The sequence below is a fragment of the Neolamprologus brichardi genome, chromosome 20 (assembly GCF_056152115.1).
Source record: "Neolamprologus brichardi isolate AB-2024 chromosome 20, ASM5615211v1, whole genome shotgun sequence".
NCBI classification, from domain to species: Eukaryota; Metazoa; Chordata; class Actinopteri; order Cichliformes; family Cichlidae; genus Neolamprologus; species Neolamprologus brichardi.
In genome coordinates this window covers 2,902,910-2,926,783 of record NC_142123.1, presented here as the reverse complement: position 1 = coordinate 2,926,783, position 23,874 = coordinate 2,902,910, and the positions used below count along the sequence as shown (strand labels likewise).

Sequence of the window (23,874 nt, the reverse complement as noted above, 5' to 3'; positions counted from 1 at the left end):
TAATGTTGCCTACACGGCCTGATTACTTAAGCGTCTGCGACTGATCAAAGACCACACTCATCACTTTCTGGGGATTCAGCCATTAAAGCAGCAACGGGGTAAAATAAGGGTTATGAGGAAACGCTCGCTCCTAGACTGAAGTGTCAACAATAACACTTTCAAGTCTGAGTTTCTTTTTATCCTCTTTTGAGAATAGTTACAAAGTTACAAACTCACAACTGCAGATTCAAAGGCTCGTGAGTGAAAGGCTCCCTTGAGTTATCTTCTAGTGTGTGTGTGTGTGTGTGTGTTTTTGATGCTGTGTGTGTGCGTGCGTGCACTGTTCAGCATCAGGATCCTGTTCCTTCAGGATGCTGTCAAGATGGAGAGTGAGCCCCCCCTTCCCCTTCCACCAGCTGCAGCTCGGAGGCTGTTTGATTTAGACTGTGCAGATGGGAGTCGACCCACTGGGTGTCAAGTAGAGGATCGTGCCGACATGCTGTCAGGGTTTGGTGGGGAATACATTGTGGTGATTTAGGGAGCTAAGGGTCAGATAGATTGACAGGCCAGCAGGGGTAAATTATTATGGAAAAGTGAGGAGGAGGAAATGAAGCGAGCAAAGGGGAGAGGGAATTTTGCAAAGGTAAGGTGAGGCAGAGGGAGGCGAACCATAAAGATGTGACGGACTGATTTAAAAGGCAGGAGGATGGGAGGAGATGGGATAAATATGAAAGTTGTACTGGAAAGCAGAGAAGAGGCATTGTGATCTAAAATCAGAAAACCTTTAAACATGGCTAATCCCTCGGACGGCGTGACGATCTGTAGAGTCGGGGGAATTCCCAATGGGACGGCTCCCATTCACCTCTCCTTTGGGCCGCCTGGGTGGGAAAAATGACTTTTTCAAGAGAAAATTACATTTTCTTCACAATGCCCATTCTACCATCTACTATCGCAGTAGATCAGATGGGATTTACCCAAATATTCAAGTCTGTTGGTGATTATGGAGAACAGGAAGAGGCCGAGAGGAGCTGACGGCTAGGCTCAAAAAAAGAAGGGAGTTGGAGGAAGCTGTCAAATGTGCTGAGTTAACCTGTTTACCACAGGATAGATCCCAGATGCAGCCTGTAAGCAGACAGCCTGCATAGCCTATAAGGCTAGCACAATTGATATAAAACCAATTCATATAATAGAGGTGACTAGCCTAGTTTATTTTGTAGAGCCCAGTAGGTGCACGATGAATCACAGATGTCCTGCCGTTATAAGAAGAACATAAATGGTTCCAGGATGATCTGTGTAACATTGAATTACTGCTTTTAATTTAATGTTTTTGTAGCATCAGAGCAGCAGATAAGCCCATCAGACACTGTTGAACCTGATAAGCTCGGAGAGGCCATGACAGAACGACAGGTAGAGAATAGTCTTAACAGATTTAAGTCATTTAAATTAAGTTATTTATGTCTAGTGTAAAATATAACACGTGAAGAATAGACAAGATAGACTCTATATCCTATCAAGACTGAATATATCAGCATGATGGTAGCTAGCCTAATTCATTTTAGCCTGTCAAGTCAAATAGTCTAAATTGTGCATCACAAATATATATAAACTATTATGATATGTAATATATAATTGTAAAAAAAGAAACAGCCCCAGAATAAATTCCTCCACTGTGGAAAAAAGCCTCCACTTCATGTTGCTGCCTTTGAATGTCTTGTTTTTTCTCCTTCCTCCAGTCTTTCATATCGTATCAGTATTCATACAATGATCAGACAAAACCGCATCAGGATCTTAATCAAAGTAATGGCTGAGGCTCCGATTAGCCTTCCCAGAAAAAGACTCAGACAAAGACTCATAAATCCATCCCTATTATACAATTGAACCTGTGACGGAGACCGAGGCCCAAATAGAGGCGTCATGTATGGAAACAAATTTAATTTGGCAGAGTGAATTACTTTATCACTTTAATATAGCTTTAGAAGTGATGGTATGGGCGAGGAGGAACGGCAGTATTCCCCTGGGTAACAAATATGATATTGGCAGTTAAAATTGCAAAACTGAAACCCAGGAGAGAAATTAATTACTGACAAACCAATAACCCAGCTGGAGGCCCAAGATATTGTAGAAAGAAACTCTTTAAATAAGATAATTAAAAAGAAAAAAATCGTTATCGCAAATCGATCTAATCCTGTGATTTAAATTTTTTACTCGATGTGTCTTGAAATGAAAAGATGTAAATCCCACAGAATCATACTGAAAAGCTGCAAAGCAATAAAGCTACACACTGAATATGAATTAGGGGAGATATGAAACTCTGTCTGTCCTCCCGGATGCTCTCCTCATCCCTTTTCTGTCTCTTGCAAAATTATCTCTTTGTCTCAGCAACATAGAGAATTCCCCTCAGCGTCACTCCATGTGGACCACAGTCAGCTCTGTGAAAGAGGCTTTATTGTCCACCTCAGTAGCTATAATTAGACTAAATTGACCCTCTGTCCAGTGTATTTCCCCACTGCATGTATCTGTCTCTATGAAGTCTTCTGTTTAATGTCGAAGATGCTCCTCTGCCTAAATGTGTGCATCAGTCACAATTCACAGCAACCAGATGAAGGAATCAATTATTCATCAAATACCAGTGTTGGAATATTGTTTTTTAATTTGTTAAAGACAATGTAAAGTATCTTTTGATGGATTATTCATTATTCACATTAAAATTTATGTGCTATAGCTTCTAGATAGCTGCAAAATTACACTACATTAAACTATATGAAAATCACTGATGTTGTTTTATATATATATACATATATGTGTATATATACATATGTGTATATATACACATATGTATATATACACATATATGTATATATATATGTGTGTATATACACACACATATATACACATATATATGTATATATGTGTATATATATACATATATACAAATTTGTATATATATACACATATATATGTGTATATACACGTGTGTATATATATATATACATATATGTGTATATATATACATATGTGTATATATATACATATGTATATATACACATATATGTATATATATATATACATATATGTGTATATATATACATATGTGTATATATATACATATGTGTATATATATACATATGTGTATATATATACATACATATGTGTATATATACACATATATATGTGTGTATATACACATATATATGTGTGTATATACACATATATATGTGTGTATATACACATATATATGTGTGTATACACATATATATGTGTGTATACACATATATACACATATATATGTATATATACACATATATATGTATATATACACATATATATGTATATATACACATATATATGTGTATATATACATATATATGTGTGTGTATATATATACAAATTTGTATATATGTATATATATACACATATATACATATATATGTGTATATATGTGTGTGTATATACACACACATATATATACATATATATGTGTATATATATAAAACAACAGTGATTTTCATATAGTTTAAAATAGAGAAAAAAAATAGAAAATAGAGATATTTTCTAAACAAAAAATAGAGATATTTTCTTATTTTCCTTCTGATTCAAGCTGAATACAATTAGAATTAAAAATTAGGCATCTTCTAATATTATGTTATTATTACATTAATGTAGCACAAGGCTCAGGTAGCTTTGCACATGAATAGCTGGTAGAAACATCTTCTAATCTTTACTTTCTTACTTTGAGTATATTTCAGAGCCTGTACTTTTTTTACTTTTACTTGAGTAAAGTTGAATCAGCACCTCAACTTTTACTGCAGTATTTTTTAACACTAGTATCTGTACTTCTACTTAAGTACAGAATGTCTGTACTTTTGCCATCTCTGGGTTTTGTAGTCAAAGTGGCCGAGTGTTATAGCGTCTCACAAACACCCTTCATTTGCATTTCATAAAGAGATTTTGTAGGCGGGGAGGTATCTCAGCATGTAGCTCTGGACTAACATACCTTCTGAAAAATGCATTTTTAGAGTGAGTTGTCTTTAAAAATGCATTAATAAAATGTACGTCCTCTGGAGGAAAGCATTGTCTTTGAATTTGATTTTTCCTGACTGATTTTTCTGATTTTCCTGATTTTTCCTTTTTTGCTGGCTCCACGATACCAAATTGAGCTCTCATCCGTCTCACGGATGTGTTAATAAAAGCTAACACATTCGTGTGACGATACTGACAACATCTCCGACCACATTATGATACTTTGGGGGATTCACATATCATCGCCCCATCGTGGCTTTCATTACACCGGCTGTTCATTAAGAAGACACGGCCTCGTTGGTTTACTAATTTATTGATTTGTTGCTAAGAAGCTGGCTGCATTTTTAATGAAATTTGGGTTTGTGATATATCTCAGAACTGTAGGCTACTTCTGCACTGTTGCTTTAAGTTACATCATGAGGCTCCTCTGAGATTTTGAGAGGGTTTCTCAATACTTTGTTCTTCATCTGTACTCCGCGCCTCTCTTCTTGTTTTCCCTTCGGACCGTTCTTCTCAGTGTCCTTGGCATAACTTTCATGCCAGCTCATTTGTTTCCCATCATAACTGGATACACTTTTAAACAGTTTAGACAGACAGGCAACATTTTACTTGTACAAATGTATCTTTTGCACAGTTAGTATTTCATAGACGTGGCTGAATGTTTGAAACGACGGGGAGCCCGTTTGCCACACGACATGCACAATCGGGAGCACAGACAATCCGCTTTTCTTCACACATTAAGGTAAGTGTGCTGGATGCCGTCCAGTGACGGAGTCGCCCTCGCCATTTTCTCACATTTGAAATACAGTGTGCTTTGAGTGTTTTGAATCCCTCTGAAGGCTTATTTATTTGGAGTGTTGACATTTAAGTGTATTGACTTGCTTCATTCTCGCGGTACTCCTACACCTCATTTGAATGAGCCATAACTGAAATAGATGGGGCTTGAAGCGCAAGCATGAGGACAAACTTGCACTGAAACGGCATCTTCAAGTACTTCAGGCGATGCAAGTATCAGACTGTGTGTATCTGTGATGGAAAGTGTTGGTGAAAACCATTATTTATGTCTGCACGAGAGCAGTTAATTATGATGTACTTGCAAAAATAACATGTGAGACAGGAAAAGTGTGGTTGGAAAAGAAACCAACAGTGACACTAACTGAAACATGATGCAGTGGTGGGAAAGGTTGAGATGAGATAAGAAGTAATAAGGACAAGATCATGCAGTTCTGGCACGTCTGCACATTGAAGTACTCGTAAACGCTGTAACTCAGGATGCGACTCCCACTCCTCGCTTCAAGTAAAACATGTTGAAAATGCGATTCTGTGACTCTGTGGTCATTGCTTAAATGTTTGATAAAAATGCTCCCAACAATCTGTCTTCTCTTCGTGTCTCAGTGATGTTGTGACTCTACTTTCTTGGAGGCGTTTTATCTGCTGTGTCAGCCATGATATATTCATTAGGGTTGGATTACAGAGAGTGGGAAAGGATCAGGTTTTGAGTGGGTTGTAATCCCCATACACAGGCCTAATTTAATCTTACCTACTGTGCCATCCTATTACACACTACACCCACCGCGTGTATTCAAGCGCTGGCCGGAGGAGAGCAGATGGGGGGCATACGGGGTTAAAACAGGGTAACGTCAGACAAAAGAGTGTAAGACAACGAGGACGGATCGTAAGAAAAGACCTACGGAGAAGGGAAATTGATTATGAACAGCAGGAGAGGAAAAAATCAAATGCAGAGGAGAAAAAACACCGAAAACATCAAAGAGAAAAGAATAATCTGGTAGATGTGTCCAACTATAATGGTTGCTGGTTTCTTTCCTGCATGAGCAGAAAACATTTCTTACAAAAACTGTTTATCTGCGAGATTTCATTTTTATGTAATTAAAGACTTTAAATATCCCTCCCGCTATAAGACTGCAAATCCATCACACTGTGCTAAATTATTCATCGCAGTTATTAGAAATTCTAAACAGGCATGTCTAAAGAGTTGGTGAAGGAAACTGCTCAGGCATATTTTGTTTGGCAACTTCTCCTATCTGCCTTCTGCCCAGTGTATCCAGGGATGCTTCGCCACCTCATTATATTTATTTGGCCAAGTTGCAAAATAATTTGCATGCCACAGAGACTTTACACAGCGACGAGAGAGGGTTTATATAATGTAACCTAACTTCTGTTGTTTTTGCTACCATTTCTGACCTACATCCCTCTCATCATCCATCCGTATCTGCTCTTAGCCAGAATAAAATAGGCCACGCTTCCCTGCTACACAATCCACACACTGTCTACCTGAAAAGGATCCTGTATGTGAAACTGTTCTTCTTCTAATAATAATAATGGATTGCATTTATATAGCGCTTTTCGGGACCCCTCAAAGCGCTTTACAATTCCACTATTCATTCACTCTCACATTCACACACTGGTGGAGGCAGCTACAGTTGTAGCCACAGCTGCCCTGGGGCAGACTGACAGAAGCGAGGCTGCCATATTGCGCCATCGGCCCCTCTGGCCAACACCAGTAGGCGGCAGGTGAAGTGTCTTGCCCAAGGACACAACGACCGAGACTGTCCGAGCCAGTGCTCGAACCGGCAACCTTCCGATTACAAGACGAACTCCCAAATCTTGAGTCACGATCGCCCCTCTTTGTTTTTAAAATCAGGTTGGTGTTGCAGTCGTTTCCGTCTGCTCTCTGAATTGATTAGGGGTAATTGGGCAAAGCGCTACAGAGAGCCTCTCACAGGCCCAAGTTGCAATAACTCAACTCTAGATTTTGCTTTAAAACTGTCTGTTTACATCAGCCACTGTGCAGGAACTGCTGAGCAGTGTTTGTGGCCAAACTCACAGAGTGCACTCGATGCAGCTATTTTGTAAACCATTTGTTTAAATCTTTGCTGAAGAGAGGATTTACTTGTGTGGCAGGACGCCGTGAGGATTGTTAATGTGAGGAAAAGATGAAAGGGACAGTCCCCGAGAGAAAACGCAGGAGCAACGAGAAGAAAACAACACAGCTTCATTCAGGGGGGCACGTGCCACATGCAGGGAGATGGAGAGGGAACGGATGCAAAGCATAAACAAACCGCATGGAGATGGATAAAGAAACTGGAGAGAATAGACCGAGGGTCCGGACATTGTTAATGAGCTTAACGAGGTAATTACACGCAAACGCAGAGACCTCGTCCTGCAGGCCCTCACGCAGGTTGGGAGGGGAAAGGGGAAGCAGGCGAGAGAGCTGGCAGAGAAAGAGAAGACCTTTGTTATCAGTCAACTTTTAATCGAACAATTAAAGTTTGATCCTGCTCGGGGCGTGTGAGGAACTGCGAGAACGTGGAGGATGAGATGGAAATCGCTGAGAGAAGATAAAGAGGAAAAGACACAGGGAGCAGAGGGAGATGGGAGGGTAAAGGACAAAGAGCCCGCAGCGATTTAAATGTCACCGCGAGTAGAGGCAGATGCACACCTGTCAAGCACAAATTCGCCTGCACACCTGCAGACTGAGCAGACAGCATGCGCTCTCTGCTGGAATGACTTTAATTCCCAGTAGGCATCTTCCACCTTCATATGTCTCACTAGATGTTTTTCGATGCTGGTCCCCCTCCACAATCCTACGTGTCTTTTTGTTTCTCCAGACAGTTTGTTTTATTTATGCATGCAGCGAACGCTGTTTTGACCAGTCTGTGGTTCAGAAGGGGGACAAATAAGCCAACGATAAAACGTTAGTGACAGGGCTGTTACCAGCTTTGCAGCCATCGCAGACGCGCCGCTTCCTGCGCTCCGACCCCTCGGCCTGCCCGCGGGGCCCGTCCGCCTCCACAAGTGTCAGGACAGCTGGTTTGTCCTTTCAGTTTCAATAAAGGAAAGATGTCTCAGAGTTATTTGAGACGTGTTGTCATGCAAAACCTGTGTTTGTCTGGCTAGTTGTAGCAGGCAGGAGTTGCTGACGTGCTTTGTTGGTGTCCTATATAAAAACCAGCAGAATCAGCGGGTTTTAATCCGTACTATCATGGGGTGAAGATGAATTAGATATCTGCCACTGTTGCAGGGGATTTAGTGCAGCAGAGCGTTACCCCGGGTCTTTTTCTCTATGAGAAAACATGTATCGTTATGCTCTGCATGCTTGGATCAACAGTTGGTGTGCGTGCGCATGTAGACGTGCATTGTCAGAACATGTTCCTCAATGAACATAGCGTCTTGTTGTTTAGCTGCAGGCGAAGGTTGCTAGAGTGTTCGGTGCTTCCCTGTGGCCTTTCTCTCTCTCTGTTTTCCTCTCCTGCTCTCATTGGAATTGGAGACAAACTCTTTCTGTCACCTTTCATAACTGAAGCAAAATGGGAAGGAAAGAGATACGAGAGACTATTTTAGGGACAAGGCCAAGGCTGGGGCCTTTTTGTTTATGGGGCAATACCCCGAGTGGAAAAGAAAAGTGATGTGATGCAGGAGCAATGAAGCAAGGACGATAGGAGCTGCAAAAGAGATGAAACAGCATCCTCACTTCTTTCTTTTTGTATTTATTTATTTTTTGCTTATTCACTCCGTCTGCCTCCTGGAATAGATGATATGAAGCCAGATATGCTTGTCACTCCCTTTAAATGTCTGACGGGAGATGACGCAAACAGGCTGATGCGCACACAGCCGGGACAGAACAGGTTGTCTGTTTACCCTCTTTCATATTGCGCCTCGCTGAAAATTGATGCACGCGCCGCAAAATGTCACGTCCTTGATCTCTTTGCACCACGACACACTGGTGCGTAGAGGGGCTGGAGCTGTGCAGAGACGCGGGGAGGGGGATTTACAGAGGGGTCTGCAGAGGAAACAGGGCTGTGCGCCTCAGATAACACTGCAGCCTTTGATGGAGCCTGGCCCTGCTCTGTTGGAGAGCGCAAGCTGCTCCGCCTCAGATACGTCCCCACCTTGGACTCCGCTGGTAATGATTGGATTTAGTTACAGAGCAGAAATGGTTTTCTGATGATAATGATAACAGATGCGAAGGGAGTTAGTCAGCCACTTAGGGTCGAGGGACCGTATCGATGCTGTGCCAGCCTGCAGATTTCCCCTTAGACTCCCCAGCCTCTCGCAGGCTTGATAGAAGCTGATGGTGGAGGTTGATAGAATGCTACCTGTAATTGCATTGTGTGTGATCCTAGAAGGGTGGCTGTAATGAAGATGTAGTGCAGGATAGCTGCATTCCACAAACCAGCAGAAGCTTGGCAGGGGGTCTGGAGGAGTTTAGAGAGAGAAAAGGCGTGGTTTTCTACTTATAGCATGAAGCGATCAACAGGGAGCAGGGAACTGACAATAGAAGGGTAAGAGAGACAGGAGTGGAATTAAAAGACTTAAAAGTTGACAGCCGGGAAAGATGAACTCTTTCAAGTGTTGGTAGCGTGTAGACAAAACGAGAGAACTGGAGAAAGACGGGAGATCGGGGAAAGCGCAGGTGAAGGCGACACGCAGGAGACCGAAGATGAAGGTAGTGAGTATAAAAGTGCACATCTATGACGAAGGAGACGGGGGGATGGGGTGAGGAGGATGAACATGTGGGAGGGGGCAGGGAGAGAAATATTTGCACTGTGCCAGTGAGCTGGAGTCAAGAGGTTGTCATGGTGATAGTGAGGTGAGATGAGAAAAGGGAGGCAGGGGTATTGACACCTACACACACACACACATATAAAAGCTCATACACACAAACTACTGCAAATAAAATTCGTCTTTCATGACACTGACCTGTCACATCTCGGGTAAACAGACTTTTCACGGGGACGCACACAGAGTGGGTGTGCACGACTAAGCTGAGGTCATGTCTGAAGCCTGGTAGTCATATTACTATGCAAACTCTGTTTCCCAGATCGCTTTGCTTTCTTTCATCCTCAATCAATCCCATTTGAATGGCATGCAAATCCTTTGAAACTGACTTGAGCGTTGCCTTTAGTCTGCTGCTGCATGCACCTGCCTGTGTGTCGGTGTGTGCGTCTGAGCCTTTCTGTGTGCGCAACAAGCAGCTTTAGTCGGGCATGTTTGTCTGAGCCTGTGCACATACTTACATAATAACCATCTGTAGTTTCATATAAATATTAAAAATGATAAACCTACAGAGGCAGCAGAAGGAAATGTCAAAATTTGAGGATTTCTTTTGGGTGTTTAAGAGACTCGGTTTTACAGTCTGGAACCCTGTAAACATTATAACAGCTTGCTAGGATTAAGTCACAGTTTTTATTTACTCCTAAATAAAATCAGCTTCACGTTAACTATTAGGAATTCATCAGACTTTCATCTTCAGTCCTTATTGACTAAACCAAACGAGTGACTTGCCTTTGTGGTGTGGGGAAAAGGTTGGGTGTGTAAAGGTAAAAAAAAAAGAAGCAAGCACAGCAGGAAGAAAAAACATTTCCATATTGAACAACAAACAAATCAATACCACTGCTCGTTCGTAATGCTGGCTCTTATATGAAATATGCTTTTAGTTGTGTACTGAGTGCTGGGAGGCAGTGCTAGCTCAAAAAAAGGTGTGCTGCAGCTGATGACGCGATAATCATTTTTTAAACTGTTTGAAGTTTTACAAAAACCTAAAAAAATACTGCAAACATGATCCTTTCTTTAACCCCGTTCTTCCTCCTTATCAGTACACACACAGCCACTTTGTTTCCACTCCATAGATATTTACTAGCTGTTTAGGGATGTTATCTCCGCTCTCGTCCCTAGAAGACCTTGTATTTGATTAAATGAGCAGCACTTAAAATGAGTGCAACTTTTAACAAAGTTAATGGGTTTGTCGAGAAGCTTTTTGTGTAACCTGGTACGTCATTTTAAACAAGTCAATCAGTAGATCTTCCAAGCTCTAACTCTGCATCTCCTCTGCTTCTGTTACTGCAGCTAGTTTAGTTTGTGTTATACATTTATATATATATATTTTTTTGCAGGGTTTCTCTTGTTTGCTTTGTTTTAGCAATGAAGTGATAAGTAGGAACATTTTGTGCGTGGGTTGTGTATGTTTTCATTAATGTGATTCCTGTAATTTCCTGTGCGATTCCTTCATGTCTCCACAAGCCCAACGCTAGAAAAAAAATCCATCCTCTTTCACACAGTCGTTCGGCCACTGGGGCTCTTCCATGCAAACGTGTTAGCAAAGCACTATGTGTGACCTTGCCCTGCCAGCAGCTCATTTCCCTGAAGTGGTGGAAAAAAAACGGATTACATCCAACGTAAGGAGACCTTGACAAATGCGTCTGGCAAAGACTGAAGTCTTGGCATAAAGCTTTCTGCGGAGAAGCCCACGGGCAAATCTATCTACTAGAAATTTAAGCTAAATAAAAATAAAAATACCTGCAAAACCTGGAAAACGGAGACACAGAAACAACTCTCAGATTTGTTTGGTATGAATCCACTTGCTATCTATCCTGTTATGATGGAGGCAGTAGGCGACATAAACACCCCGCCCATCTCTTCAGGTTATGGCGTGCTGCTTTTCCCTATGGATGTGGCCACGTGTTCTTGTGTGTCACACCAGTGGCTGGCAGCGCTATATAGGCCACTTATCATCTACCCGAGGGACCACACCCTTTTCTCTGTCAGATGAATGACTGAATGCACAGCACTTCTTTAGAAATCACTACCTGCAGCACGCAGCAGGCCTCCCTCCACCTGCTCTCTGCACTGATGCAACCCACACATATGCAGACATATGCTCCTATTCACACCTGAGGCTCATGTGATAACTAAAGCACTGCAGCCTTCCCTTTTTTATTTTTACAGCTTTCACTGCATTTATGGATGGCTGATTCAATAACAACAAGACCTATATGGAAAGGTTATCACAGAGTCAATGTTTTGTGCCCTTCTAAATAAAATGCTTTAGCTTTTCAAGCATCATATACAATGCTTCAGTGCCTGGTTTCCCCCTTTTTTTGTTGCTGTAGCGTGTTTGTGATCTGCAGCTAAGCTGCTGCGTTTGGTTTCGAGGCTAACAGTGACAGATATACTAATGTTAGCTCCTTTTCACATCTCCAGTTTGATCCCCAAAGGCTTTACTAACAAACAAACATAAAATTTCCTTTCCCCCCATCTGAGCTGGTATTTTTATTTATTTATTTTCATCTCTAAGGGATGAATAGCTGCATACAAACGCATTTACTCAAGTATCTCCCCTGAATCTTAGTTCCCAAACAGAATATGTCCTCACAGGGGAACAAAAAAGTGTCAGTGAAGGTCAAAATGCATGTCAAAATAAAAATAAAAAGAAGCAAGTTATTCACTCTGGGGGATGAGGAGAGGGAGGAAGAGGCTGACTGTCAGAGATAAAAACAAACAAACAAACAAAAGAATGCAAGGAGTGTAGGATGGAGCAGGAGACATGAGAGGGGAAAGAGAGAAGGTCACTCGTAATAGCTCTTCCACATAATTTCATAATGCCATGATCGCCCCTATTTACTCTGGCTAACACCATTAACTCTCTGCTGTATGGACACTAAACCATTATGGCACAAGAAATAGCTTCACAAGCTGTATACGATGCTCCTACAATACAGTTTACACAACAGTGTGCCTATAAGATATATGATGTGCATAAGCGTGGAATTATTCGTAGTGTGCTGCAGAACCATTGTGTGTTTTATCTTACCTAAGAGGAAGTGTGGTGTGTGTGCAGGAGGGGTGGGGGGGTATCTGGATGCAACACATCTTATATCTTCAGCGTGACACTGAGGGTGTGTCTGTAATTAGTGATGTTTGTGCTGCAGGCACAGACTCTGAGTGATGCTGTTGCTAATGAGGCAAATGACGCCCACGAGCAGAAGTTCAGCAGCAGTAAGGGTTTATATTTGAGTATGTGTGAGTGTTTGCATGCACATACAGAGTGCACAGCAGGCCTTAGTGTACAGAAAAGATTTGATTTGCTTCCTTCGCATTATCTGTGTGTGTTTGTTTGTTTTTTAAGATTGGCTTTTCTGTTTTCTTGTAATTTTGTTATGTTTAATTTCCAGGTGAAATTAAAGGAAATGGGAAGTGATTTTCATTGACCACATGTTGAACCTGTTTTACTCCCTCATGCTCATGTTTTTAGCTATCCAGTCGCAAAAACATCTCCATTCAATTCACTGCCTTTGAACATACATACACTTTCATTTCCCACAACCAGCTGACCGACAGGCAAGACAAGTAAATTGTCTTATCAGTTTCGTACTTAAGTGGGCAGCAACTAGCATGCCAGAGTCAAAGGCAGGTCTCCATCTGCTAGACCGGCTCCATTAGCTGATAAGAGCGATTAGCTGACCTGCTGACACACAGGCTGATCTTCACTGATACACGCAGCAACAGAGACGCTTATGTGCACCTAAACACACGCACACTGGGAATCTGATACACTATTACATGGGGTAACACCCCTATGTTGATCATTAAAGAGCTTTTACTGGTCCGGGTTCCCATAACTACATCTCTCTTCCTTTAATGTCATTTAGGATTCACCTTCCTTTAAGAAAAAAAATCTCTGCAACCTACTTCTTTCTCTCTTCGCCTTCATTCACGATGAATTTTTAATTTTTCAGACTTTTTTGTTCCCAACTTTGTTGTTAGCTCCACCCATCTGGTCTCCCGCCAGTGCTGCCCTTCTTTTCCCTTTGTTGGTTTGGCCTGCATCCCTTCTTCCCTCCATCCACCTCTCCTGCCTCTCCTGACGGATAACTTAATGAGTCCACTCCCTTCTCCTTGAATTATTCACCACTATTTTTTCTCTCTCTTTTTTTGGGGGGGGGGTGTTGTTGCCACCATTCCCATTGTATCTTAAGGGGAAAAACATCAATAAATAAACCGCGCCAGAGGTAGCTTCTTCTGCAGTCTTGGTAATACGCTGAATAACTGTGAAATAAAGAGAGAGAGAGTGAGAATAGAGAGGTGAGGAGCACTTTGGAAATCTTGCGCTGCTGTTTTGTAATTTAACTTTCTGTTGTATAAGTTTGTAAATTATTTAGCCTCATAATCCCTGAATTTGCAAGCTATAAATATGTGCAAACAGTGAATATATGAGCACACCCAGTAATTACACTTGTGTGTGTGTGTGCTGAGAGGAAAGTCTGTCAGTTCGCACCACTCAGTGCCTACGTGTGTGTGCATATGTAAGCGATACCGCAAACCCGATAGTGTCCATGTGTGTGAATAACTGAATTTGTATGTACAAGGGGGGATGCGGTGTGGAGACCATGTTGTTATGGCAACCAGGGTAGGGAGGGAGTGGGCGGTTGCCCTCACGGCTCCTCTGACAACCTTTATTTTCTCCTGCGTTGAGCCACTCCGATATTAAACCCTAATGCATGTCAAAACGGAGGGAGGGGGGGGTGAGGCCTGTAGTGAGGTGGGGTCCTCGAAAACAGGTGCGCGTTTTGGAAAACGATGGCGATGCTGTGCGGCGTGCCTTCTGCCATCACGTTTGACACCAGTGGGAGTAGTAAAGTATGCAACTGCTGAGCTTATGCTAATAGTGGTATTGATAAATTCGCTGTCTGCGTATCGTGATTTCAGATAAGCTGTAGCTCTGCAGCTTTTTCCAGCTACTAAATTTCCATTTGGAGTCGACTGTGGATCATCAGTCTTGAGATATATGTTACTGGGCCTTTCAACAAAGGGTGCTGGCATGATGGCACTGGGAAGAGGCTTTATAGCGCAGTGGTTTCCCGCTGTGCTATAAAGCCTCTTTTCCATTAAAGTTGCAAATATCGAATTAACCAACCACGCTGCCTGTTGTCCAAGCTAAAGTGCTACACCAGCAGTTTATTAAAGTGATGGAGTGAAAAGGGGTTCAATGCAGAGAAAAGAGGAGAGAGAGGAGGGACGTATTGTGAAAAGCGATCAGAAGGGAATTGAAGAAAGCTTTTAGTGTCGGCTACCAAGAGGGCTGACACTGAAAGAGAGGAGAAGACTGATGAAAAGAAAATGGTGACAGGAAAATGGGTGCTCATCGTTCTTGGACAGTTCCTATTATAAAGGTGGGCTCTTAAGTAGAAATGCTTTTGCAAAATGCGAGAAAGTCCTATAAGAAAGCCAGTCGTCCCAGCGGTGAGTGATTAATGACAAATGACTGAGTTAAAATTGGGGAACGGAGCGGAAACAGCGAGCTGGTATTATTTCACATGATTTGTGGTATTTTTCTGCTGTAGCGACAAAATGGGCCGAAGACTGTTCTCACTGCAACAGGCTCATGCATTAACTATGACCCTGCCAGAGAGAGGAAGAGGGGAGGGTCTGAGGAGAAAATCAGACAGCCACACCAAAGGCAGCAGGTATGGACGGTCACTGTCAGTCTGGGACCAAAGCAAATGTATGGCGAGGGGAGTAGATGAATTATGAATTTGGGTGAATTTAGGGCAAATTGTGCCGACAGGAAGAAGACGTCCATGAATAATTCACTCTGTGGGACGCCTGATCATCTACCCCCCACTAGCATCACCTTGTTTCACAGACACCCCTCCTCACTCGTACTCGTCATTGACCTTTGCAATTTCTCACTGCCCTTCTCCTGTAACGCCTCCAACCACCCGTCCTCTTTCTTTAGGTACTGCTCCCTTTTGTCTAAATCACGCCACCTCTCCCCCGTCCCTCTATCCACTTCTCTCTCTTCAAAACAATAAAAAAATCTGATGCTTCTTCAGACAGAAGAACCCTCAGGGAAGAAGAAGGGGTAAAGGGGGGCACGTATTCATTTATTTTTCTCCCCCCACCTTCCGTCCTGCATCTTCTCCTCCTACACGTCTTCACAGCTGGAGGTAGTTAATATTTAAAAGCAAGGCATGACAGGACACGAGACCTGCACACATGCTTGAGCACACCCACACATGTTCGCTCGTGAATCCAACAGAGCGGTTGTAGCTGATCAAAATGTGCTGCAAATTAAAAATAATTAAGATAAACACATATTTATGTGGTTTTCTTCCCGTTAAGGGGAACGAATACCAGCTACGTTCATTAGGACGAGTGAAATGATGTACTTGTGGCTGACTGGCATAATGGAGATGAGAATATATGTGAAACTCAAGACCCGATTAGACTCCTGAGGTTTGATCTTGTGTTATTGCCCCACCTTCTTCAAAAACAAGCGAGCCTATTAAGCACAGGAAGTGCCCGACAACGCCCAACATGTCTGCTTAATGCTAATTAGAACATTTTGCAGAGGAAGGATGGGTGGGATCTTCTCTCTAATGGGTAACAGGGGGTAACGCATCACAACAGCGCTGCAGTGGTTAAACTTTACTAATGATGGCAGTACTAACAGCATAATGCAAAATGTTTGAGTTATTTGCATTTTCTAGGCAAAATGCCTCAAAGCAAAGCATGAATATTTAAAGGAGCTGCTAAATCGACTCGGTCGATTCGGCTTGTTTGATACACGACCTGTTGGTGGCTAATTTTCAGCAACGTTGTAGCAAAGCAGAAATGACCTCGCCCTCGGATCTCAACACAACGCTGCTCACTCTCCGGTCTCTCTGTGATTGACTGACTTTTGATGGTGCCTGTTGACATCCCAGTGGTGATAATAGTTTTTAAAAGCACTCAAACGCCGTGAAGGTTCATCTCAGCCCAGCTGCGAGCAGCCATCCCAGGCGTGACCTTTGACCCTGTCAAATGAAGCAGGTAACAGGGATGGGATTGGATCACTGACAGCTGCACAGCAGACGCCCTGAAGAAGTGAAATCAGACATCTGCTTCAATGACAGTCTCTTGCTCCTGTGATAATGGAGCCACCACGAGGCTTCATGCTGTGTACACAGTGTGGAAGCTGTCTGTGTGTATGCGAGTGCGTTAGTGGGGCTTCAGCCTGGGCGGCAGGTTTGGGTGGCAGGGTTGGCCTCGTTACATGGCAACCTCTCAGCCTCGGTCTCATGTGACAGTCATTTCTTCACCATTCCCATCCCATTATAGTGTTCCCCTTTACTGCTCCTCCTCAACAGGACTGGAATATTCCTCTGCAAGCTTTGCCTCCTCCTGACTAAAGCCCACTGGACCATGCCCTTTTATCTTTTTGATATCCTCTGTCAGACCACTCCAAGTGTCTGTCTGTCCTCTTTCCTTTCTGTCGGTCTGGTCATGCATTACAAGCTTCTTTTGTGTGTGTCCCTGTGCATGCGCATGTGTGCGTGCATTTGGTGAACTGTGATTGGCAGAATGACAAGCTATAGCATGCCTAATCATTAATCAGCGTCTTGCTTTGCTCCACACAGCGCTCCCTTGCCATCTCCTTGAATGCTAGGCAAGCTCCCACTTTAGATTACATTAACACCAGTATTAATACCCTGACTAGTTCTGCTTTATTCATCCCCCTCTAATGGTATTTTGAAGAGGCCGATTTAAGACCGGATCACTGTAATTGGCTCCCTGTTTCCCAAGAACAACAACAACTAAAGAGGCTTTAAGCCGACAGAAGGACTAAAGAGGAAGAGGACCATCAAGAAAGTGAATGATGCACACTGATTTGAAGATCTTGCACATGTGTGTCTATGTGTGTGAGTGGATGGATGGATTAGCGTCACAGCTGTCACCCTTTGTCATCCCTCCTCTCCTCCCTCACATCTCTCCACCCATCCCATCAACCTTTGCTCCCCCCCTCTTTTACTCTGCCTCTCTCTGTCTCACCCCTCCCTTGCTCCCCTCCTCAATCCCACTTTTTATCCTTGCTAAAGTCTTCCACCTACTTCACCCCTCCTCCCCCCTTCTCTCTCCATGTTTTCCATTCTTCTGACAAAGCAAGCGAGTGAGTTTAATGGCTCATTTAATCCCAATGCTGTTAGTTTAAACGGCCTAACTAAAGACTTCTGTTTGGTCTTTAATTTAATCTGAATAGATCTTTTGATGTAGACAAATCCCACATTCCTGTGTCCTTTTGTAGGATATTGTTCAGTGCGATCTCTGCTGAGTGACACAAAATCCACAATAAACACATGACCAGCAATTATCCACTAGATACAAGAGAATGACCGATAATCGCCACTCTCTATCGTCCTCCCACCCACCACGCTCTTCATGCTCTTCATCTCCTCTTCTCTCTGACCTTCCCCCCACTCCCCAAGGTCACTCATCACTCTGCTGTGGCAGTGCCAGCAAACAACGGTGAGCGGAGCCAAAAACTCCTTCGATCAGGCTGCAGAGCTGCCAGATCAGCCCCTCTCTCTATTATCGCCACTTTCTTTTGTCTCACATGCACGTCTTAATCATGGCGTGCTATAACAGCTCTTTGTGTGTGATACTGAGTAGTGTAAACAGTCAGCGGGCTGCGCCACGTGGTGCCGCGGGGGAGGACAGCCTGCATGTTGTGGCGAGGACCGACTCCAAGGATACAGATGGAGAATAGATAGACTAAAAGGAAGGGGTGGTTTTCCTTACTCACCAGGACTGATAGCATCTTTATCGCATACTTAGCACAATACTATCACCCCAGTACACTACAAACTGTTCAGTTCATGCAGTGCAGCCCTGACCAGTCAACCTGATTATCAACTATTTGTTTGTCTGTCTTGCGTATCATCAGATTTATCACTTCATCACTCTGCATTTGTCTGTCTGCAGCCCATCTGGGTGCTGGGAGGCTCTGCTTAGCTTCTCGTTGTGGTATTCAGCCCATCTGTCCTGCTGACTGGCCTCTCAATACGGGCCACTGGTCATGCAATTAAAACCAAATAGTTTTTTTCTTAATAGGAACAGGTTGGGCGATAGGCTGGCTGGTGTTTCTTTTGTTTTGTTTTTTCGATGGGATGGGCATTGTTTGACTGATTGGTTTGTTAACTCTATGTCTCAGTCTGTGTGTTGATCTAACCACATGGCTCTGGGGTTTTTTTCATGGCCTCTCTGTGCATCTCCTTCCCTTTTTCCTCTCTATCTTTCAGAGCAGAGACCAGCAGGAGGGCGTGGACCTGGTTTGAAGGGGAACACTGAAGGAGAGGGGAAAACAGAGGGAGAGGACAAGAAGATCAAAGGCACATGAGGCAAAGCCAAAGCCTCTTGCACGAGAAACATAGCCTCACACGAGTGAAGTTGCTCTCTGTGTGCATTTTACTATAAGTGTGTGAGCAGGTGGGACTTTGATGGGACAGTGAGCAATGCCTGACACGCAGCGACAGCAGGTTGGCAGTAGGGGGCAGTGCTCCAGCTGCCTCCTCCCCCTTGTCCTCATCCTTCTCTCCTTTGCAACCCAGCCCAGCCAAGCAGCCATAAATATTCCCCCCAATTGTGAGTACTGATTCATAATATTCCTATTAGTGGGTTGTGAAGGCTTCCATGTGGTTCAAAGATCTATTTGTTGTGGTAATTACATTGTTGCTTCATCAAAGGGCTCTAATAATAATCCTTTATCATGATTAATTAGTGCAAATGAGCTGAATGAACACGCGTTTCTCTTTCAGTAACCTCAGTGTTACAGAGCTTCGTTATGCTGTAAATACATAACAGAACACTAGTATTTAGAGCTGGGGTTTCTTTGGTTAGGCCTCCTTTGTGCCTGTGTGGCGTCTAATTGCTTTGCAGTTGATCCTCCCCTACTGTATTGATTAGTCCTACTATTGATCTGGTTTCTATGGTGCGAACCAGAATCTGATTGGTGAGTAATTCAATCAACAGTTGAGTTATACAACAAAAAATCCAGTGATGTTTATCCTCACTCACCTCCTCGATGTAATATGTGGGCATTAGAAATACAGCTGAGTTTGTGGACCCACGGGGAAATTGATCTTCATCTTCTCTGCTGCTGTCAACCTGCCCACAAAGCTCCAGCAGAGAGACAGAGAGAGGATATTTCCTCCACTGCTGCTTTTGTTGTTAACTCTTTATCTAAGACTACTTGCAGTGAGTCACAGCCGCCTACACTAATTTCAAAAGTGCCTGTATACAAACACGTTGCCATCCTTCAAATGCTGATGAATGCATTAAATCTACCCATATGGGTCCCCGAGGAGGCTAGGTGACAGCGAGGTGAGAGGGTTGAAGGGATGAAGGGAGGATGGTGGTGAGGAGGATAAGGAGGAGGGAGGAACAGGTCAGAGATGCAAAAGGTCAAGGTGTCTGGTGCCTTTCAATTAAGAAGCCTGTGCCCTGTCAATAAGAGTCACTGAGAATGAATGATTAGGATCAATAAATGGCATACCTTAGGATCTGTGTCAAGGAAACAAGGGTTAAAACCTATACGCCCTATTAAAGGAGATATTACACCGCTGCATTGTTCATATGTGATAAATACTATTCAATGCTATCTATCTATCTATCTATCTATCTATCTATCTATCTCTATATCTATCTATCTCTATCTATCGATCTCTATATCTCTCTATATTTCTATCTCTCTATATCTCTATCTATCTATCTATCTATCTATCTCTATATCTATCGATCTCTATATCTATCTATCTATCTCTATATCTATCTATCTATCTCTATATATCTATCTATCTCTATATATCTATCTATCTCTATATATCTATCTATCTCTATCTATCGATCTCTATATCTCTCTATCTCTCTATATCTCTATCTATCTATCTATCTCTATATCTATCGATCTCTATATCTATCTATCTATCTCTATATCTATCTCTATATCTATCTATCTATCTATCTATCTCTATCTATCTATTGATCTCTATATCTATCTATCTCTCTATATCTCTATCTATCTATCGATCTCTATATCTATCTATCTATCTCTATCTATCGATCTCTATATCTATCGATCTCTATCTATCTATCTCTATCGATCTCTATATCTATCTATCTATCTCTATCTATCTATCGATCTCTATATCTATCTATCTATCTATCTATCTATCTATCTATCTATCTCTCTCTCTATATCTCTATCTCTCTATATCTCTATCTCTCTATATATCTATCTATCAATCTATCTATAATTAAAATTTTTTCCTTCATTTCCTTGACTCTGCCCACCACTGTGGACTAACAGACCGCATAAGAGATCGTAAGTGCTTTTACATTTATTGATGTCTTAATGTGGATGCTGGCAATGTTTACTGCAAACACTTTAACCATACATTTAATTTATTAGCATGTTTTTGTTTTCCATCCAACACGCATCAAACAAAATATACTTCAGTGCTGAACTTAAATGAGTCCTGGCATCTGTGTGCCCTATTATGCTGCTAGCGTCTGTGTTTTATCCTGCGTTTGTGATCGCATGTGAGGACGTGTGTGTTTTATTTTCAACAAGCACCTGCGTCTAGTTTGGGTGTGTATATGTGTTTAGCCTCATTGGCTCCCGGTAGGTGGAATTCCTGCAGGAGAAGGGAGGAGGAAGTTTGAAGAGCTGCTGTCGGTTAGGAGGCAGCGGGGCTGTCAGATCAAAGACGCGAGGAAATAAAGAGGAGTTAAAGCACTAAGCACCAGCTCCTCTCCTCCTCTTCTGCCAATAATGGAGCAACGCCCGCAGCCCAAACTTCAATTTGATCAGCTGAGGAAATGGGCTTATTTCCCTGCATCACTGGGAATTCTTTCATTAAATTGCTGCAGTCTCCCTATCCGTCTCTTTCCAAATCTCTGCAAACTTGCCCCTTGTTTGTTTTGTTCCCTCTCTGTCTCTGCGTCTTTTTGCTCAGTTTTTCTGCCGCACTGCATGTGCTCTCTCTTTGCTGCACGTTCATCTATCTCCACTGTCTGCTCAGCTCTCCATCTTCATCGCCTTTTTCTCATCTACCGCGCCCCCCCCTCTGTCCTGTGCCTTCCTTTACCCATTTACCTACATAATATAAATTTATCTCTGGCTGCAGCGCTGCCTCTTTCCTTTAAAGTCAACTCACAAGTATCAAGCTGTGGCTTCTGTTCCACTGCAAAGAAGAACAGTGTGAATAGTTCCTGAAGATATGATATGAGAAAAACATTTAAATTTAAATTTAAATTAAACTATATAACACAGTACTGTGGTTTATAACATATGTAAAAGACATGTTGGTGTTGTACCCAGCAAGTTGTTTTTTTGTGCATATGTAAATGCCGCACATGCTTTATGGCTGCTGTGCACAGCAATGATAAAGAAAGGTAAACCTGTTCATTTGGTCTTTAAAAAATCCCTGCTTCATTTCCAAGCCCACTTTTTCCTCCCTCTCTCTGTCTCAGTCTCACAGGGGACACTGTGCTATATACCTCTTTTATATGAACTCTTCCTCTTACATTATGCTGTATCAATTTTCTCTCATCTCAACCCATTTATTCCTCCTGCTCTCTTGCTCTTACTCTTTCCTTTGGCCTACATTTCATCTCCATCTCAGGGGACTCTTTTTTAAAAGATATTGACTATATATTTATCTGCAGCTGTTAAAATATGGAAATAAGTGGTGTCTCTGGTTATTCTGTGCTATTTGCTTTGAGTCTGAGATGCGTCTTACGCAATCTGTGAGTTAAAGCTAGAGATTTAGCAGCATGCATCATGGACACTCATCATGTGAATTTAACAAAGCAAAGCCTGTAAGTCAGTTTGGGGTGTGTGCATTTACACGTCTGTGTTGTGACTCGACTAACTATGACTTTTGATGTGTGCAGTCAAGAGGCCTCCAGTGATCAAAACACAGCCGGAGTCTGTCACCGTATTTAGCACTGAAGACTTCGTCATGAACTGTGAAGCCTCTGGCAACCCTTCACCCATGTTAGTCAACACACACACACACAAACATAAAGATCATGGTTTGATTAAGAATGAAAATGCTATATTATTCACAGGGGAGACCAACTATTGGTTATCTGGAACGGTGACCTTCCGTCTCCTTGTTCAGCTGACATCTACATATTAGCATTACATGAGAGCACAGCTTCTCCTAGTCAGATTTTTTGTTCCATTTGGGGATAAATGTCATTAAGGCCTCGAGCAATATTTTCAAAGTGTCTTAGCTGCTCTGAAGTGGAAAAGTGCTCCGATTGCCGAGGAAAAGATGAATATCACAATTATAGCACGAGTTCTAAGTCTGACTGGGGCATCTTGTGTAAATTTTGCAGCTATTCATTTGTACCCTAAATTAAGCAACATGTGAGGACACCCTATTTGTCTCATCAAAGGGACAGAATATTTGAAAGAAGAATCATTCAGGCTTTTCTGTTTTTTGTTTTAGCTTCCGATGGGCAAAGGACGGGGAAGACTTTGACCCAGGCAGTGACCCCGAGCTGAAGGTCTCTGAAAGCTCCGGCTCATTCGCATTCTACACACTTAGCAACACCATGGACACACTGAACAAGTACAAAGGCAAATACGTTTGCTACGCATCCAATGAGCTGGGGACAGCTGTGTCTAACGAGGCCATACTGAACACGGACGGTAAGAGCACGTTGACGACTCGTGAACCACCGACCGCTTGTTGAAATATATAGCCGTGAAATATTTGCCCCAATTTGTCATTGTGTGTCCTTGCCCTCGAGGCAAGAACAACATCATTGAAATACTATCAAAGATATAAAACATCTCTATGCTAAAGAGATGCATCACACCAGAGGAATTACAAATCTCTTAAATGTCATTTCCTGTTAGCTCTCCTATAAATGCCTTCAAGGTTCAGTTTTGAAGCAAGCTGCGGTATTTGTTGATTTATATATGGTTGATTTAAAAAGCTGTGAATGGAGACAGTGCTTTTCCTGCTTTATACAGCGCTCATCTGTTAGCAGATGCTCACACTGAGAGTTAAGAGTATTGCCACCTGGAACATAATTAGACCCAATAACGTGATAATCATATACACAATCATCCACACACATACATGGGGACCCCTGAGCAAAAGTAAAGAGAACCTCTGCACATCCATCTACCTGAGTGACTGGCTCTCTCCTGGACGACCTCATCCCTCCACAGTTTCCCTGACAACGGTTTCCCCAGAAACGCTCTTGAGTTGATGTCATGTGAAGAAGCACTCTTCAGTA

At 42.5% G+C, this 23,874-nt stretch overlaps 1 protein-coding gene across 3 annotated transcripts in view; it reads left to right on the top strand.

Annotated features, from left to right (window-relative positions):
* l1cama (L1 cell adhesion molecule, paralog a) overlaps window positions 1-23,874 on the top strand; it is a 45,869-nt gene that overhangs the window by 2,788 nt on the left and 19,207 nt on the right. For 2 of the 3 annotated variants that reach the window (XM_087833461.1, XM_087833459.1), the window contains exons 2-5: window positions 18,858-19,200; window positions 20,924-20,938; window positions 22,513-22,615; window positions 23,076-23,278. In XM_087833461.1, coding sequence (XP_087689587.1) covers window positions 19,071-19,200; window positions 20,924-20,938; window positions 22,513-22,615; window positions 23,076-23,278 — 451 coding nt within the window. In that variant the 5' untranslated portion in view covers window positions 18,858-19,070. Of the gene's footprint in view, window positions 1-4,596; window positions 4,742-18,857; window positions 19,201-20,923; window positions 20,939-22,512; window positions 22,616-23,075; window positions 23,279-23,874 lie in introns of those variants that run through there. The other variant, XM_087833460.1, reaches the window with a different exon arrangement.